Source organism: Clytia hemisphaerica, unplaced genomic scaffold (assembly GCF_902728285.1).
Source record: "Clytia hemisphaerica strain Z4C2 unplaced genomic scaffold, Clytia hemisphaerica genome assembly, whole genome shotgun sequence".
NCBI lineage: Eukaryota > Metazoa > Cnidaria > Hydrozoa > Leptothecata > Clytiidae > Clytia > Clytia hemisphaerica.
This window is the reverse complement of record NW_027103936.1, coordinates 250,131-268,016: the sequence shown is the minus strand read 5'-3', so window position 1 is coordinate 268,016 and position 17,886 is coordinate 250,131. Positions and strand designations below refer to the sequence as shown.

At 36.9% G+C, this 17,886-nt stretch overlaps 2 protein-coding genes across 2 annotated transcripts in view; one reads left to right on the top strand and one right to left on the bottom strand.

Moving 5' to 3' along the window:
* The window catches only part of LOC136809840 (thyrotropin receptor-like), a 133,425-nt gene that overhangs the window by 106,282 nt on the left and 9,257 nt on the right, over positions 1 to 17,886 (top strand). The gene's annotated exons all lie outside the window — the stretch shown is intronic.
* On the bottom strand, positions 7,469 to 9,674 carry LOC136809824 (major facilitator superfamily domain-containing protein 6-like). Its single transcript, XM_067066377.1, has 2 exons — positions 9,257 to 9,674; positions 7,469 to 8,939 (listed from the first exon to the last, which is right to left on the bottom strand). The coding sequence occupies exons 1-2, from the start codon at positions 9,541 to 9,543 to the stop codon at positions 7,469 to 7,471; spliced, it is 1,758 nt and encodes a 585-aa protein (XP_066922478.1). The 5' UTR covers positions 9,544 to 9,674.

The following is a 17,886-nucleotide window of genomic DNA, read 5'->3' as shown; positions in this document are numbered from 1 at the left end:
ACGAAGAAAGAAAAACACCAGTGGACGCGCCTTTTCTTGTAGGAGACTTGGTATGGCTACACGTGCCGGACTCTATCAAGGGCCTTTCTAATAAACTAAGATTCCGTTGGCATGGACCATATCGTATTGTTGAACAAATTTCGCCTGTAAATTTTAATCTCGAAATAGAGGGGAGGAGAGTCCCAGTAAATGTCCATGCCTCCAGAATAAAGAAGTACACCCCCAGGGAAAGACCGGACAATGAGGTCGAAGGAGAGGACGAATTTTGTGACGTCCCGTTAGATTGCATCCCCTTAGATTCTATGCCGCACGTCCCAGATCCGACAGTGGAAATCGAACAGGAAGACCAGGTTTATAGGGTGGAAAGAATTCTGAAATCCAGAAAACGATCTGGAATCACGAGTTATCTTGTGAAGTGGCAAGGATATCCCTTGTCGCAGGCTACTTGGGAGCCTAGTGAAAATATTATAGACCCAAACCTCATTGTAGACTTCAATCGCAGAACAAAACAAAAGAAAGCTAATAAGGCCAAAGCTAAGGAAAAGAAAGAAGGAGAAAATAAAAGAACTCGAAAAGAAAGCCTGAACATGATCGTCGTTAAGGAACCAGAAAACGAGAACCATTCTAACTTCTCAATTTCTAACTCTCTCATCACGGTCTTAATTTTTATAATGCTCTGTTCACGTTGGGGTCTGCAACGAGGTTGGGGCCCAGAGAATTAGGCTATTTATATGACTGCACCACACTCCAACGAAATGGACGTTAGTCGTTGCCTTCGTTTCATCGGTTACCTGAACAATAAAATAAAATGAAAACAACATCAGTAAATACAGAGCAATCATTGCCTATAAATGTATTAATAATCACAATTAGCCTCCGTCTCGGAAGAGGACTGGGCCCGAATTTGCGGACGTTTTCACAGTTTCACTTTCGTTTTCGGCTATAAGACAGCGTTTTCAAGCAGAAAGCAGAGGAAATCTGTGAAATTATGGCAGGGAATGCTAACCTATTTTTCCAGTGTTTCTTAAGATTGGAGCAAGATTATTGTTCTAGAAAGTTCATAAAGGCCTAATAGTTTCAGATTAGTATGATTTCATCAGAAAAAACATTTACACCAAAGCTCCTTATTGATATTTGAAGGCTACCAAAAATAGCAATGTCCTCCATCAGAACAACTTTAACATAAGGGACAAGGACAGTCAAGAAGTCTACTTCTTTGTTGAAAATTTGCACAAAATACTTAGAGAAAATGGTACTATGGAAGCCCATTCTATACTCCTAAATGATAGTTGAAAGATCAGCAGTTGAGAAGGTTGATTAAAATAGAACTTAAAGCACACAATAAAGTATACATATATATTTGTCCAGAAAGAACTGGCATGTTGTTTGCTTTGTTTTGGTGTTTAAAAATATGTACTTATCAGTCCTAAAAAAAATACAAATTTGAATATTAATGAGGGCAGTGAGTCTGGTTAAATGTTACTATATTTACAAGAAAGGATTACTGAAAAAATACTACTGTATGTACTACTGATGAACTAAACTCAAAAACTAAAACTTTAGCATAAATTTACATTACGACAATTTAAAAATCTATCTTTAATAGCAACAAAGAAAAAAACATGGCTCAAAGTTTTAAACATAGAGCTAGTCAGAGCTTCAATTCACAGATTCAGTAGGTATAGAGCTTTCAAAATTTGAAAACAGACACTGCACTGGTTACTACAAGACATACTATCCACACGGTTTTTTTTGATTCATGAAAAAAATTAAGTATTTATCAAAATAAGGTTCTCTTTTTTTTGGTAATCAATTCCAACAAACAACAATCAATATAACAGTTTTTTGAAAACCATCCCACAGTGTAAACATTATCAACCAACTAAACCCACACCGCCAAAATTGTAAAAATAAGTCAATATAATTTCTATCAACATAACAACAATTTCTCGTAAAATGTTTTTTTCCAACATTCTGATACCAATCATGGCTGGAGGCATCATGTGTAGAGTGAATGTGTGGCATTTCATTGCTTTTAATGATCACAATACCAAACATCAACCAAACAAAACTGACGCCAAGCCAAATCTGGCGATTAAAAATTTCCATGAAAATTATAATTGAAACTTATCTCGTAAAATGCTTTTTTCAACATTCTGGAGGTGTTCAAAGTTGGGTTTTTCATATGTAGAACCAAGCAATACATGAAAAGTCATTTGCTATCCCATTTGCCATGAGATATATGAGTCAACAAATCAAACAAAAACCAACAAATCATGTCTCTTCACTTTCATGTCACATCGTGTTTATATGGGGTATCAGAAAGCCAATCCACAAGAAGAGCCATCTTCCTTTATTATGGAGTGTTCCAAAACTATTGGTAGGTTGTTTGGAAGTAAAGAAACCCACACAGTTTGCTTTATTTTGAAGATTTAACTTGAAAACAAACTGCATCTTTCCAGTAGAAACTCGTGTTTCAACCTGCTACATAACATTGGTCAGTCGGGTCTGCTACTAACATGTAATAGTTTTATAATAGCTGAGCTTGAGAATCCGTAGGCAGAACCTGTAACATGTATTATGTGTATAATTATGTCAGTCGACTTGAATCATGATACATTACTAACATTTCACTGGATGCATTTTCGCTGTGAAATTATCCGCAAAATTTTCTGACCGCGTTCTGAGACGGAGGCTAATTACTTGCAGTTTTCGAAGCACAAAGGTAGATCTACAGAAGGGACACAGAGGTGTAAGTATAGCTATTTCTGTAATCCAATTTGAATTTTTTTGAGTTTTTTAATTTTGCGTTAGATAATCGTAATACGGACACGCACCCTCAGCCTTCACACGCCGTGTGTTCTTATCCCAAAGAGAAATTTTTATTGGAATTGAGAAATTTTGCACTAGTGCTAGAAATATTTTTGAGACTTAAAAATTCGATTTTTTTCCTACGCGTCTAATACGAAACGAGGGTATAATCGGGACAGGAACACAGGCACTAGATAATAGATTTTTTTATATAACGGCATTTTGAATTATTTTATATACGTAGGCAGTAACGGAGAGAGACCTATTTTGTGGGAAGTTTTTGTGTGCCTCCAAAACATCGAAAATCTTACCTTGAAGTGAAAATTCCAAGTGTGAAACTCATCATCGATTTAAAAATTGGTGCGCCTGAAAAAAAATAAATAAATAAATAATGAGATAGGTTCTACAGAAATAGAATAAAGCCTGACTGGAAATTCATAGGCAGGCGATAGCCATGAGACACGTACTTTTTCTATCAGCCGCGACTAAATCTCACCTAGAGGGGGGAGGGAAGTCTATTGATATAGGTAAAAAGGAGGAGGGCCGTGAAAGTAATTGAAATAGTGTGGAAATGGAGTTGGATGCCAGGCTGGGAAACAGAAATACCAAAACGAAGACTAAACCTTAAACCAACCCAGAAGGACCGACGATGGACGAAACCCCTGAAAGAAGAGAGAGGAAAAGAAACCACTTACCGGAACACCATAGCAGCAGACGATATCTTCGCAGCCGCGCCAAACTCGGCCACAACACCTGGTGGCCAAGACGGACCCATTCCGCCGATCTTCAAATTCTTTTGTATTCAAGCAGCCTGGACATATGGCAATATTTGTCAAATTACATGTGATACATGACCACACGACGTTCCAACGTCCGTTAATTGGTATTAAAAGTAGTGTAAAACGTCGATCCATCTTAACGGGTATCCAAGAAACAATGAAAAAATATTACTGCTAAAAGAAACTATACTCTCCGTACAGCCACAACGATTGGTTGAAAGCAATCTACCAATCAAATACCACCAAGTACCCATTACAAGTAATGCCGAACAACACAACAACAATGATATGTTTTCAGTAACAATGAATAAGTTTCCCGCGGGACAGTCTCTGTGCAGTCACCACGATTGGTTGAAAAGAACCTACCAATCAGATACCGCCAAGCAACATTTAAAAATAATACCGAACAACACAACAAAATGAACTATTTTGAAAACAAAAAACGAAGAACTTTCCCACGAGAAAACAACAGTGCTACCATGGTTTCCACCCTCCCTTCCAATCAACCATCACCATAGACAACAGACAATTTCTATCCTAGCCTTGGCACAAAGAGAGACACTATTCTGGGGTCATTTAGACCCCGTAGAGTAGAAATGATATGGTTCATGTTATGTTGATTGGGAAATGTCCACCCTCCTCCCTTATTATACCTCATATTACTTAGGTCATAAGATAAATATGTTCTTGAAAAAATTATTATTTAAACAGTTAACCTTATATTATGTGGATTATAGGAATAGTATTTATCATTAGAGTTTAGATTATTTAATGTTTATTTTCATAGTATTTTTAGGATTATTATATAGGATTTGCTATTGTACTGGTTCAGTCGGAAACGCCCTGGTCATCCCAGGTATTTATTTGAATTGTAGTAGGGGAAACCGCTCCCAACCTGTTTAACAGGGCGGGGAGGGGTGTACAGAGGCGATTCTATAGCCTCTGTACTACGCCCAGAAACCACCTTCCACGCCCGTAACGCCCTCGTTACGGTTGAATGAACTTGAAAGTGTTTTACTCTGCTCAGATCGCCTGATCTGGGAGTCTAGTTTCGGATATGAATGGAGTCGGTGGTTTCTGGAATGCGTCAGGTAAGATCTCTTTTAGATGTAAGATAGTATATAGCATGCACAGAAATACGTACAGTCTCCCCTTCTCTGTTTAATGTTCGAACTAGTCCTCCACCCGTTAATAGTGTGGTGTCGACCTAGACGTGGGCCGGCATCGCATTATTACATTAGTATCGACACACGAATCGTACTCGGGTGGCTTACAAAAAAATATTGAGTGAGTCTAAATATATACTCTTGTCTCCCGAATAGACGCCCTCTCGCTAATTGTTAAAAGAAAAAAATCCATCCGCCCCGCTCTCATTAAGACCCCCCCCCCGCTTATTAAATTCGAATAATTCAATATTTTATTACAGTGTAGATAAACCTTGAACTTCTTAAAATTTTCCTTTTTATTAGTATTGGTTCTCATTTTACGTGTTCATTTTTTTAAAGTTTCTTTTTTGTTGTTGAAATTGATATCAGTTAAAAAAAATTCTGTCTTCAAATTAACCCCCCCCCCTCTTATTCCATCCCCCCGCTTATTAGAATTTAGAAAATTTTCCTTATTCGGATTATCTTGCTTATTCGGACCCCCCCCGTCTATTCGGGAGACAAGAGTAAATGCGTGGATGGATTTTTATTTCCGTTACTTAGCAACCGAACTTAAAATCTTTCTTAAGCGATTTTCCAGTGGGGTATGGGGTTTGAGAAATTTGGTCTTCATTCACATTGTAAAACGTGAAACACACAACATTGAATGATATAGTAGTTCCTGAAAGAAGAAACAAATTAAACGACGTGTGCAGATCAAAAATATAAAGCCATGCTCTTTTGAAAATTATTCACGCCGTTTCGCAATCTGAGAATGAAAAAACTTCTATACAATGAAATATGAAAATATGAAAAATTCTATACAATTTCCCTGGGTTGCGGTAGTCTGACGTTTTTAAGCAAATTGGGGTACTAGCTTTGCAAATGACGAGGGTGCCGCCCGATTCTTGAAGATCGGAAATTTTAGGGTCTCAAATCGAGAAAAAAAACACGAAATTTTGTGAATTTTGAGACCTTTACCAAAACTTTTTCCTAAAATTTAGCCTTGTTAGGGATAAATAATAGAGTAACCCTTGAAAGACTGAAATTAAATATTGCGATTTTTACGACGCTTAGAGAGAGACTTTGAAAGTCCCCCTCCCCTCCAATCCGTCTCATCGCATCCGTCTTATGGATAAAAGTTACAAAAGTTGAAAAACAATTCTAGGAGTTAGTTAAGAATGAATGGAACGTGAAATCATTGAGCTTAAATAATAAATTTGAACAAGAGTCCAACGGTGAAAAGTAACTGCGTTTAAAATTTTAATGATAATAAATTACAATTATCCATAAAAATTTATCCTCCGCTAACTCAAGTTATGGGCCCCCCCCAGCGGTTTGCGTGAATGCGTGAATGGGCTTTTTGGGTTGCGTGAATGCGTGAAAATTGAAAAAGAATTGCGTGAATGCGTGAAATAAAAAAACTTGCGTGAACGTGAAAATCCATTTTCTATTGCGCGTATGCGTGAATCTAACCTGTTTTTTACGTGAACTCGGGGAATTTCCCTTTTCACCCAGTTTGCAGAACGTGGCACGTTTGTTCGAGATTTTGAGTGCAGCACTCGCCAAAAGTCGAGTGCAAGTATAGTTTAGTCAGGCCTCACCACAAATTTTTAATTCAAAGAAATATTTAATAACCATGATGCAGACTTTTGAGAACCTCATTTCTTGGCAAAATCAGTCTGAAATGGAGTCGTATTTAAGCACATCAGAGTGTGAAAATAGAAATTTTCCCCTGTCGGCGCAAACCATGCGCCTCCCTTAGTCACTATGTTTTCGGCCCCTCCACGTTAAGAAATCAAGACGCGAGCCCTGATTAAAATTATTCTTTTTAAAATTTTTTTTCGCTCGCTTCGCTCGCAACAAATGTTCATCCTTTTACCTCATTTTGCAAACTATCAAGCAATCGTACCTCGCCTCTAACGAATTTAGACTACATTCTTTTTCTATGGTGTTAAAGATAGCATTTTTAGCCAAACGCGAGGTGACAGAAATGCAAAAAATTTCCTCTCTGCGCAAACTCCTTAGCTAAGCATTATGGTGTCACCCTGGAGTTTGTTTGACCTATTTTTGATAATGATTTAAGATATTTTTTGTACAAAAATTCGCCTGCGGCGCATATCTTTTCAATTACTATCGCGATACCTTAACTGGAGAAGTTTCACCTTTTCTAAACGACAGTGACATGTTAGAAGAATCAAATATTTTGCGTGATGGCATGTGATTAAAGTTAAAAACTTACGTAGCGCTTTAAGCTAATGTGCTTATAGTCAGGCGTACAGGAAAAAATCACTACTGAGTTAAGTTTTTCTCAAGTGCATGACCAGATCCGGTCGAAAAATATCTCGAGTGTAGCAGCCTTGCAATTTTGGTTCCGCTGGGGGGCCTCGTATACGAGGGCATTCTACCATTTATAGTATATTGTAATGTCTAACGTCTGCCCCACTCTCGACTACTTAACAAAAACAAACGACTTCTCTGATAATTCAGACTCTGCAAACTGGCTTTTCACCCAAATTTGTAGAAATGTTCGACAATTTCCCCGATTTTTCCGAAAATTTCCCCGATTTCCCAAAAAATCGGGTTTGCGTGAATTTCGAGAAAAACTTGCGTGAATGCGTGAATTGCGAAAAAATTTTGCGTGAATGCGTGAATTTAGGGTCCGCTGGGGGGGGGGGGCCTCAGTTATAGTCAATATAGGCTTCCTGAATTTATAAATAGCATCATTTAAATATTCTACAACAAGAAGAGACTTCCTTTTTGCTCCTCCATTTCAATTTCGAATGTTTTGTTTTCAGTACCAGACTCTTTTGAAGGAAAGTCAGAGGAAATGGTTTTCGATTTTTTGGAACAGTTTTTTCTTGACTTAAAAACAGCAAACAGTAGAGAGACAATGAACCAAACAATTGCTAGCAAGGATGTCGAAACGAAAAGCACTCTTCCACCGTATTTTTCGTAAACTAATCCACTCAAACTTGATCCAACTATGGTTCCAAGTCCATAATGAGTTGTATTGAATAGGGAAACCAGGGTTGTAATGACTGGCAAGGGGCTGGTTTCTTTCAGATAAGTTAATCCATTTGCGACATACAGTGTAGCGGTTACAGCGTGTAGAGGTTGAAAGATCAAAACAAGCCATGGGTTTTTAATAAGACCAACACCGCAATATCGGATGAAATAAAAAGCGAAAGTCACCGGGATGGTGCGCCATGTTCCGCCTAATAAATTGATTACTTTCTGCGCAAAGAAAAAGCCAAAAATTGAAGAAATGTTTGAGAAAATTATTGAGAGGGTTAACAGTATTGATGGAGCGTCTAATTCCTTTAGGTAAACATAGAGGAAACTTGTGTGTTGTGAGTATACCAAACCACTTACAAATGTTGTCACGTATAGGAAAATAACGTCGGGTTTCCGTAGAGATTGAATCAAGATACGGTGTAGCTTCTTTTTGTCTTTGATTGTTTTGTTATCTCCACAAGTATGGTTATCTCCCTGATGTTCAATACCTGAGGACGGATTTTCAGTGCCGTTAGTAGTTTTGTTTTCCATGTTACTACCCTGGTTGCTAGACACCTCTTTGAAGGTTAAGCCACGGTACAAAATGATAGTGAACAGTGCATAAAATATGGTATAAAATGCGTATACGCCGAAAATGCCAGTGTAGCAGGTTATGGCTGCTTGCGGGAAATAATCTACCGCTAAGTTTGCCGTAAAGATTCCAACAGCGCCGCCGATGGCAGAGAACATACGTTGATGACCGTAAACGAATTTACGTTGCGTTGATAACTGGCTACGGCGTAACGTTCCCGTGTCGATGAAAGCTATTGAGCTTCCTTCCGCGAATGATAACCAAAGACTGATGGAAAACATAGCTAAAAATAAGGCCCCAAATCTCTCTGGTGTATTGTTTTGAGTATTTTCCACATTTGATAGATAGGATTTAGAGTTATTTGAGAAAGTCGAGTTGTAGCATGTTTTACAGTTCGATAATAGCTCGATTGAGTTATTTAGTGTCGTTGATTTAGTGTTAATCTTTTGATAAGGACATTGATTCATATCAGGATCTCCGTAAAAAACACTGATGAAGGGTTGAGTAGTGATTGCCAGAAGTGTTGATATAGTCATTAGAATGATGACCGTTCGGTGACATTGCCATTTGTCGGCGATCAATCCCCAGAATGGTGCCCCAAGTATCATACCAATCATCCTGTAATACGAAAGAATAGAATTATATCGAATTACCATAAAACATGCAAAAAGTCATAAAACAAAAGGTGAGGTTACCCGTCAATCCTATATATATTTAGTTCATCCACCAGATCGGCAAAATACTTGATTGATTTCTTGTTATAGACTTTTTCGAGGGGCTTCAGGGGGGCTACACCATCCCGTCAATTGTTTTCCCAAATACCGTCAAATCGTCTAAGCAAGAACCGAAATTCCAAAAAAACAAACAAATAAGCCTTTCATCAGGATGTTCATATCTGACCAAAAAACTGAAATCAATAAGAGAACATTTCTTACCTGAGACCGATAATGAATCCAGATTCAGCTTTATTCAATCCAATGCTTGTGAAAAATAAGATTAAGTTCGGATTAAACCCTATTCGACGTCCACATTCGAAGAAATATGCTAATTTAGATGGGATAGCATCTGGATTGATTTGATACCACTGATATCTTCTCTTTCGTGTAGGGCAGGGTTGTTTCGCTAGAACTTCTGGTGTAACAGAGTTGTTGTCGATGACTTCAGTTCCGGTTTGCTCATTACCATTGAATTCAGAATCAATATCTGCTGCTTTGTTATCCATGCTTCTAAAGTAAATACTTCTGGTGTAGGTAAGGCTCTTGTCCAAAAAAGACTGCTCCAATATCGCTGTCTATAAAGAACTTGCTTAATGTTTACAAGTAGATTGTGTATGCGATTTACAGCGGTTCAAAATGAAAGCAGTTTCTTACAAACTACGTAAAAAGACTGCTTACTACTTCCCACGTTTGATGGCTGCACGTGTACACGTTGAGTTATATGGTTCAGCTACACCAAAGGAATCTACTTTTAGCCGCACAGGCAAACTGTCTTTTTAAGCCTGTGTATATGTATATGTCTCTCAGGAAAATATTTGCGAAACATTCGTTTAACAGTTGATTTTATACTGAGTAAAGACCTTTGAAAATTTGCATTTGCAATCGAAAGAAATGATACCGTCACAGTAAATTCCTTGCAAAGATATGAGACGACATTTCTTGGATATTTTGTAATAAACCGAAACCTCTCAAATACCCCTTTCAGATGCATTGCATGCAATTTCTGGGAGTAAAATAAACATAGATGAATAAATATTGGTAGAAGGTAATCCATATTGATGTAGCAATAATTTGAATACGGTCGTAGATTATGTAGTATACACGCTTTTTCATAAAAAAACATTAAACTTTCATTCAGCCACGTTTGCTCTTAATTCTTTTTACTTACTTTATTAACTTAAAGACTGAAAATGGTCTTAATGGGCCCTCTCAACGGTTTGCATTAATGCGTGAAATAAAATGCGTAAATGAGTGAATCGGAAAACTTTGCGTGAACAGAAATTGCGTTAATTGCAAATAAAAAATTGCGTGAATACGTGAATTGAAGGTCGACTGGGGGACCTCCTTAAAAAGTATTCTGATATCTGAGCCTCAGATGATTCTGAATTTGTTCTTAGGTATTGTTCATACCTAAGAACTTACTGTTCGTGTTCTTATAAACACTGTTCTCATAAAAGAAGGCTTGAATAACCTGCAATATAAGGACCATAAGGGAAAGTACTTCTGTATCGAAAGCGAACTTTGCCCTGACAAGAAAGTGAAGCTATTGAGATAACACTTTTATTGATTAATGTAAACATAAATAATAACAGCTAAAAGAAGACACAAAGATCAAGCGAAATCGGCGGTTTTTTTACCAATGTTAAATTTGGGGTGTGGTTGAAAAGGTAGCACGCTCATCTCTCGAATTTTACTGATATTCCAATAGCGGCTGGTGGTGCATAAAATACAAATAAAAATAATTATAGTCCTCTTAAATTGATATGAACGCTCTGAATCATTCGGGAAGGGCCCTACCCCCGAAGGAGTAGAAATCACAGCGCTAACAAACACTACGACTTGACTAGACTAACAAGCATCTGTCTTTCCTTGGACACAGGAACGCGGGGAATAGTGCTTATAATAAAGAGTTCTTATAAAAAATAGAAATTGCTGCGGGAAAGTGGTTTGGAAAGACAGACTAGTTCCAAACGGTGCTAAACGGGATTTTGCTTCAATCCAATCCCAGGCAATGTTCCCTCGAAAAAGAGGGAAGATAAAATGAATGGACACGGCTGATTTTTTTCTTCAATTCTCATCACAATATTTAAGTTTCTCGGAGTTATGGATGAAAAAAAAAATATAAGCACAAACAGAAAAACGTAGCGAGGCCTTTTCCAACTCTTTTGCTAAACTGAGAACGGAAGATTTTTGATGCTTTAATGTTTATAAACACAAATTCAAACTGTTTTCGTGTCATTTAATTGCATTGTCTATCTGACTTTATTCATACATTGTTTTTGGCTTGGTTGGGACGTTGATATATTCAAAAGACAAACAAACTTATGGAATATACTTTCACCAGCTTTTTTATGTGATTGTTGTGAAGTAAAGATTGTTGATTATGTATAGTTATAAACATTCATGACATGGGATCTTTGAATTTTTGTTGGCTTCCTTGTTTTCAGCAACTTAAAGTTCGGGCGAGAAAGTCGCTTTTGGGCAAATTGATAAATTTATTCGAATATTTCAATTCGGGAGGAGTTTATAGACTTCCAGGCTATATTCTAAACCCTATTGGACCATTCTTGGACTTTTGGATCCTCAGATCCTAAAGTCCTATGTCTTAAGTCTCTTTTTAAAACTCCACCCTTCCAACCTAAGTTAGAGCGCTTCCAAATCGTTTGTGGTTGTAAGATTTCGTGGGAATTTCCCTTTTTTCTCAAATATTATGACTTTGATTGTAAATCTATTGTACAAGTGCAATATTTATGACATTATGACACAGCTGCACACGGATTCCATGTTGCATGCAACATTTTACATTGAGATGGCTGGTTTTCTGGGTTTTCGGATAACCGTTTAGCTGGATTTCACTACCTTGACTCTGAATGTTAGATGTACGATAATGTTCTTAAATAATAGGGTGGAAGAACTCGCATAAAACCGTTAAAAATAACAGGTTAAACGGATATTCAGCTGCCAGAATGTTTTCTAATTCCAATTCAGCCAAGGAACAAGTGTGCAAAATTTTAGCCGAATCCGACCATTTTTGAGGTCTCTAGGGGTCTCTAGGCTGCCCCAAAGTTTAAGCCTCGTTTTGGCGAAAAACTCGTCCCACGCTCCAAAAATCAAAATTAAAAAAAAATGAAAACAACATCCCCAAGATATCCATCCAAGGAACAAGTGTGCAGAATTCCAGCAAAATCCGACCATTTTTGAAGTCTCCAGTCTGCCCTAAAGTTTCTGCGACAAACAGACAGATAGAACATTCTCAGATTCTAACTCAACTGACGTTGAGAACCTAATTCCCCTCACATGGCATGGGTTGACCTAAGCGAAGATGCATTCACTTGCCAAGCGAATCATAGTGACACGGTGGTCGAACTGGGGCCTCATAGGCGGGAGACAAGGAAAATTGCCACTACACAACTACGCTTCTTTATTGTTTTATAGGACGGACCTCTTAGGACAGCAGAAATACGGGCATGTTGAAATCTAAAATATAGAAATACTACGTAATCTGCAAATGGATGTACTGCTCTTATAAACATTTGTTCCATAGATCCCACTAAGGGTTGTTAAATTCAAAAACCTGGTTTTGTTCCTTCAAGGCTGATTTTGAAAAAGCCAAGATCCCATTCTTCGCTTCTAAAAAGACTCGATAGACAGTTGATTATGACGATGATAAATATAGACCCCATAAAAGCTGTTGGGATGAGTCTTACCCCAAAAAGGGAAATCCCCCACGAAATTTTATAACCACAAACAATTTGGAAGCCCTCTAAATTAGGTTGGAAGGGAAGAGTTTTAGCTCTGAGTTTTAACGTTAGATTTAAAACTTACGACCTTAGGATCTGAGGATCCAAAAGTTCAAAAATGGTCCGGTAGGGCTTGAAACATAACCTAGAAACCAACAAATCCCTCCCAGATCGAAATATTCGTTGAAACCAAGTTGAAGGCCCGCCGAAATTGACCTTCTCGCTGGAACTTCAATTTTCGAAAAATGGTAAAATAGCCAAAATTGCCAATATGTTATGGCACTGAATGTAACTTCCAAAATATGTTGTATATCTTGGAACACCCAAACGACACTGAGAGAGCGGAGCTCACGCAAGGCTTAATCTCACGAGTGTCAGGGCACATCACAATCAATAATGGTACCCGATTCCCCTCATGACATGAGTTAACTTGTTCAAGTGTCTGTTAGCGACCGAAGTGCAAAGGTATATCATCCGGCTACAGTGCACCAACCAGGTCATGGGTTAAATCCCCGGTCGGGTCATACCAAAGACTTCGTACTTAGTAATTAAGAGGATGATCAAGGGTAAATGGAGAAATCCAGGGAGAAAGAGTGGCGCCTTCCGTTACCTTCTGGTGCTATCGAAAGAAGAGCCTCCGGGTTGCTTCTGGCTGCGGTCGTAAGATTACTTAAGATTACATACTTGTCATTCAATATCCTTGCAACCCTCAGTCCGTGTTGGAAGAGATTCAAGAGTTAGATAGCCTTTCTGGTCTTGTTAAAAAAATAAAAACAAAAATTAAAGGATTGATCGCACCTACGGACTGGTTTCAATGATATTTCAAGCAGGGTGGAGAGGTGAGCTGTGATATATCTTTTGAAAGTTTGGTTTACATATGCCTTTGTAAACCTAGTACCCCCATGTTTAGGCGTGGCCGAGAAAAGGAAAAAAGGAGAAAAAAGGCACTTGAATATTGATTTGTTTTCTGCACTGTCATGCTACCTATATGCAATACTGTGTCAAATCTTAAACTTTCATCGAAAACAGAAAATTTTTTAACAATCATGTTGAGCAACCATATAAGCAATCTCGCTGTGTCCCATCGAAAAGATGAGATGTGCCTAGTGGATAGGAAATTGATAAATTTAAATTCTATAAATATTTGTAAGTAAGAAAAAACTAATGATTAATGGCCATCTCAATGGTGCTTTTTGTTAAAGTGTCTTTACTGCGAGGTATAAATTGAATATCTTACTGGTACTATTTTTGTCGTAACAGTGGTGGCACGCACAAAATTGAGGACGCAGGCTTGAAATACCATGTATGTATAAAGGTATTACCATTTTGGAGACAAACTTTTTATGAATAAGTCGTTACTGGTTTGACGTCGACCTCTCAACTATGCGAAACAAGTCAAAGTTTAGTCTAAATGTCAAACCTCTACAAAACCACAGATAAGAAACACGGATCGGATGTCAGCCTAGTCGAAGTTGAATTACTTGGGTTCAATAAAACACATTCTACACTGGTAAAATTTAATTTAACTTACTTTGGTAGGTAAGAAACACTACTTAGGATCGTCTAATCAAGCTCGTTAGTGTTATGGTTATCTTTGGCTAAAAGTCAATGTACTTTACTGCCAAAAGACATATTATGTATCGACCGTAGCCGCCAACTGCAGCGCGGGTATTTTGTTATTCGTTTTACCACCCTAAAACCGTCCCAGTCTTTTTTTCACACCTAAAGACAATATAAAAAAGTGTAAAAAAAGGATTGGATCGAGTTTAAGGTGATGAATTAAATAATAAAGTGGCACGCGCCTGACCACGCAACTACTGCCAAAAAGACATATGTATTCATTCGGGAGAACAGTATCTCCACGATAGGGGAGTGGGCTTGACAACACCAGCCCATGATAAGAAGGCCAGATGAGAACTGAAAGTTGTTCATATTGTCTTTGAATACTTTCAGCGCTGCTTCAAACCTTCAGATTTAAGCAAATAAACAAATTAACTCGAAAATAATTATCTAACTCATTAAAATTGAGATTAAAATTATTGAATGTGGTGATTTCATTGTCTGGCGCCTTTTTGCTTTAGCTATATAAAGGTCATCCAAAAGCAGTATGCAGTGCTTACCTAAATGTTTGGTAAGGTTTGATCAAGGGAGAGGGGTAGTCAGACTTGTTTTTCAAGATAGCAGAAATGCACTAAGGGTGGACTTTTTGATAAATGCACTGTAAGGGTACGAGTTTGACCAATTTTTTGCTGCAATGTATGGTTGCGTGCAATTCTAGCCTGCTACACGCTTTTTTTATAAGAATATACTTTATAAGAATATTCATGATGAAATTGGCCAAAAAATTAAGAATATGCTAAGAACCATCATGGAATCGAAGTGACTGAAGATAAGAATGCCATTTTTAGAGCATTATAAATTGCCAAATACCTTCAAGTAAGGCTCACTACTTTCACAGAAATGCCATACTTTAGATTTATGTATTAAATGTTAAATCTAGTCTGAATTTTACCTAAGAATGCTGAGTTATTTTAGGATGATTTTCCCAAAAAAGTTAAGAATATCCATCATGAAATGAAAAAACATCATTCTAATAAAAAAGCATGTATTTAATAAAATCGTTGAATCAAATGTTGTTAAGTCATATTTTTCAATCGTTCCCAAACATTCGTTGGATCATGTATATTCAAGCTAGCCATCGTCATGAAGTAGAATGGTGTCCACATTAAGGGAAAGAAGATCCTCTGAGGAAAGTTGGTGGAATTAATTCAGGGGTATTTTAGAGCTTCTCAGGTCCAGTTCTATACTTAAACTGCAGTCAGATATTTCAACTTGAAAAGGACCCTGACTCTGTACCTGAAGCCCCTTTCTGAGATTTTTCTTGGAAATTATATTGATCTAAATTATCTTTCCAACGGTATATAATGTAAGAATTGAAGCATAAGTTGAGGATGGCCAGGAAAACAAAGATTATTAGTGTACACTTCAAGCAAATGAACTTTAGTACAACGTACAACTACTATGCATGCAACTTTGTTAAGACCAGTAGGAGACTGGAGTAGGAATGTATAAAATTTGCAATATTTAAAAGGCTCCAAAATATTGAAAGTCAGTTGACATGATGATCTAAACAATATTGTTATTGTTTTTTACTGGTTCGTGTCTAGGTCATGGTGAGGAGAGGACTTTCTTATGAATAGCATAATACACGTTTTTTTATAAGAACATCCAAAATTTTTGAAGCCTTCGGATGTTCTTAGCTTTTTGAGTTTCAAGCCTAAAAATGTTCTTTACATGTTCTTATTTTTCCCATTTTTTTATGTATTTTTGTCCATTTTCCTAAGAAATTGGTTGTTTTCGAGTCCAAAGCCTTAAAATGTTCTTAACTTGTTCTTAACATTTTTGCCATTGAAGGCTTATGTTCTTATATAGTTTGTTCTTATAAAAAATGTGTAAGAGACGAAGTAATTTTTATTGATGAAAGAAGCTGACGTAGAAATCATATAGTCTCTATTGACCAGAGTGACATTTAAACAGCATCATTCTTTAGAATCCAATTTTGCGTTGCCAAGGGTAAATGTAAAATAAAAATGCTGATTGGAGAAGATTGTTTATCATTTCGATTTTGTTTTTCACGTTTTTTTCATATGTTATGCTGAAAAACAAAAACAGTGTAAAAATGATTTATTTATGAGGTTGAAAAGCCGACAGAATCATTGCCAACGGCTTTAGGTCAAGCTAAAAGTATTTTGCAAGAAAATGCCGGCGGCATTTTGTGAAGCGTTAAACACATAGAATGGTTGTTTGGTAAATTTTAACCGGTATGCCCTTCTTTGATTTGTTCCCCGTGGTGAAAAACAACTTAAACAAATAGCTTCTTTCTGCGTCAAACTAGCTTCCAGACCTCTTGAATATGAATATACTCAAAAATGGACTGGGGCCTGGAACATAAAAATATTTTTCAACATATCACACTATCTTGAAGGAAATTTATAAACAATTTATAAAGAAGAAGCTGAAAGCAATATTTCAAATCAATAAATTACGACTTTGCTGACGTCAGTTAAAAGTTGTGATGTTTGAAAACAGAAAAAAAAAATCCGGCATTTTGAATATCTGATTAGATTTATTTTCGAAAAAATATTTTCAAAAAAGTAAACGCGCCAATCATGAAAATGTTATTGAATATTAGGTATGAAAAAATCACAGCATTTTTCTCTTGTTAGAGAGTGTTTGTATCACATTCCCTAACTAAGATGACTCTTTGAGGTATAAGGTAGAATGCTGTATAGCCATGAAATTGTAATGAATAACTTTGATTGATTAAAGCAGAAAATTTTTCTCACTGAAGTGAAACGAGAAGTGATTCACCCACATTGAAAAAAATGAACGCAACTAATAAATCAACTGAATACGGTGTCCATTCAGTATAGTTGTTATTAATTCATTACATTTCAATCAATTCTTCGTTCTATATCCTTTTCAATTTTTTTGACGTTTTCTGAATCTTTACTTACTTACCCCCTTAAAAGCTTATGTCATAATATTTTTTCAAGAGATAAGGTTTATAAATGAGCATTTTGTCATTGAGATTGAAATTGAATGTTATTTTGCTTCGCGAGTATGAGTTAAATTCACACAGCTTCTGATATGGGGAACTAAGAAGGAACTAGCTCACGGATGTTTTTCAGATGTACTCTCTGATTTTGTTGGTTCGAGTTAGAGTGATGTGAAAAAAATTATAGTCTCGAGGTCGAGATGTACATGTGTTTTGATTGAATATTTATAGTTTGAGATTTAAGAATTCATTTTTATTTTTGTTCCCGTTTTTGTTACACTCTTTGTCTTTTCTTCACACTTTTACCAGTTTTCTTCACAACAGTCGTTTTTTGGGGTTGTTTTTCACTGTATATGAGGGGCTCGCAAGAAAATTACAAATTAATCTTGTTTCATAACCCCCCCCCGGTACTTAGGCAAATAGAGGGTGCATGCAAGAATGTGCCGCCTTTTTTGGACCTTCCAAGTCCCTCTAAAGGTCGTAAAAATCACAATATCTAATTTCAGTCCCTCTGAGGGTTACAAAAAATATCAAATATTTATTAGGAAAAA

Bases quoted from the DNA above. Each gene is read 5' to 3' on its own strand.
- LOC136809824 (XM_067066377.1), bottom strand. From the start codon at position 9,543: ATGGATAACAAAGCAGCAGATATTGATTCTGAATTCAATGGTAATGAG. The intron at 8,940-9,256 runs GTAAGAAATGTT...TTCGTATTACAG, and splicing joins GGATTCATTATCGGTCTCAG to GATGATTGGTATGATACTTG.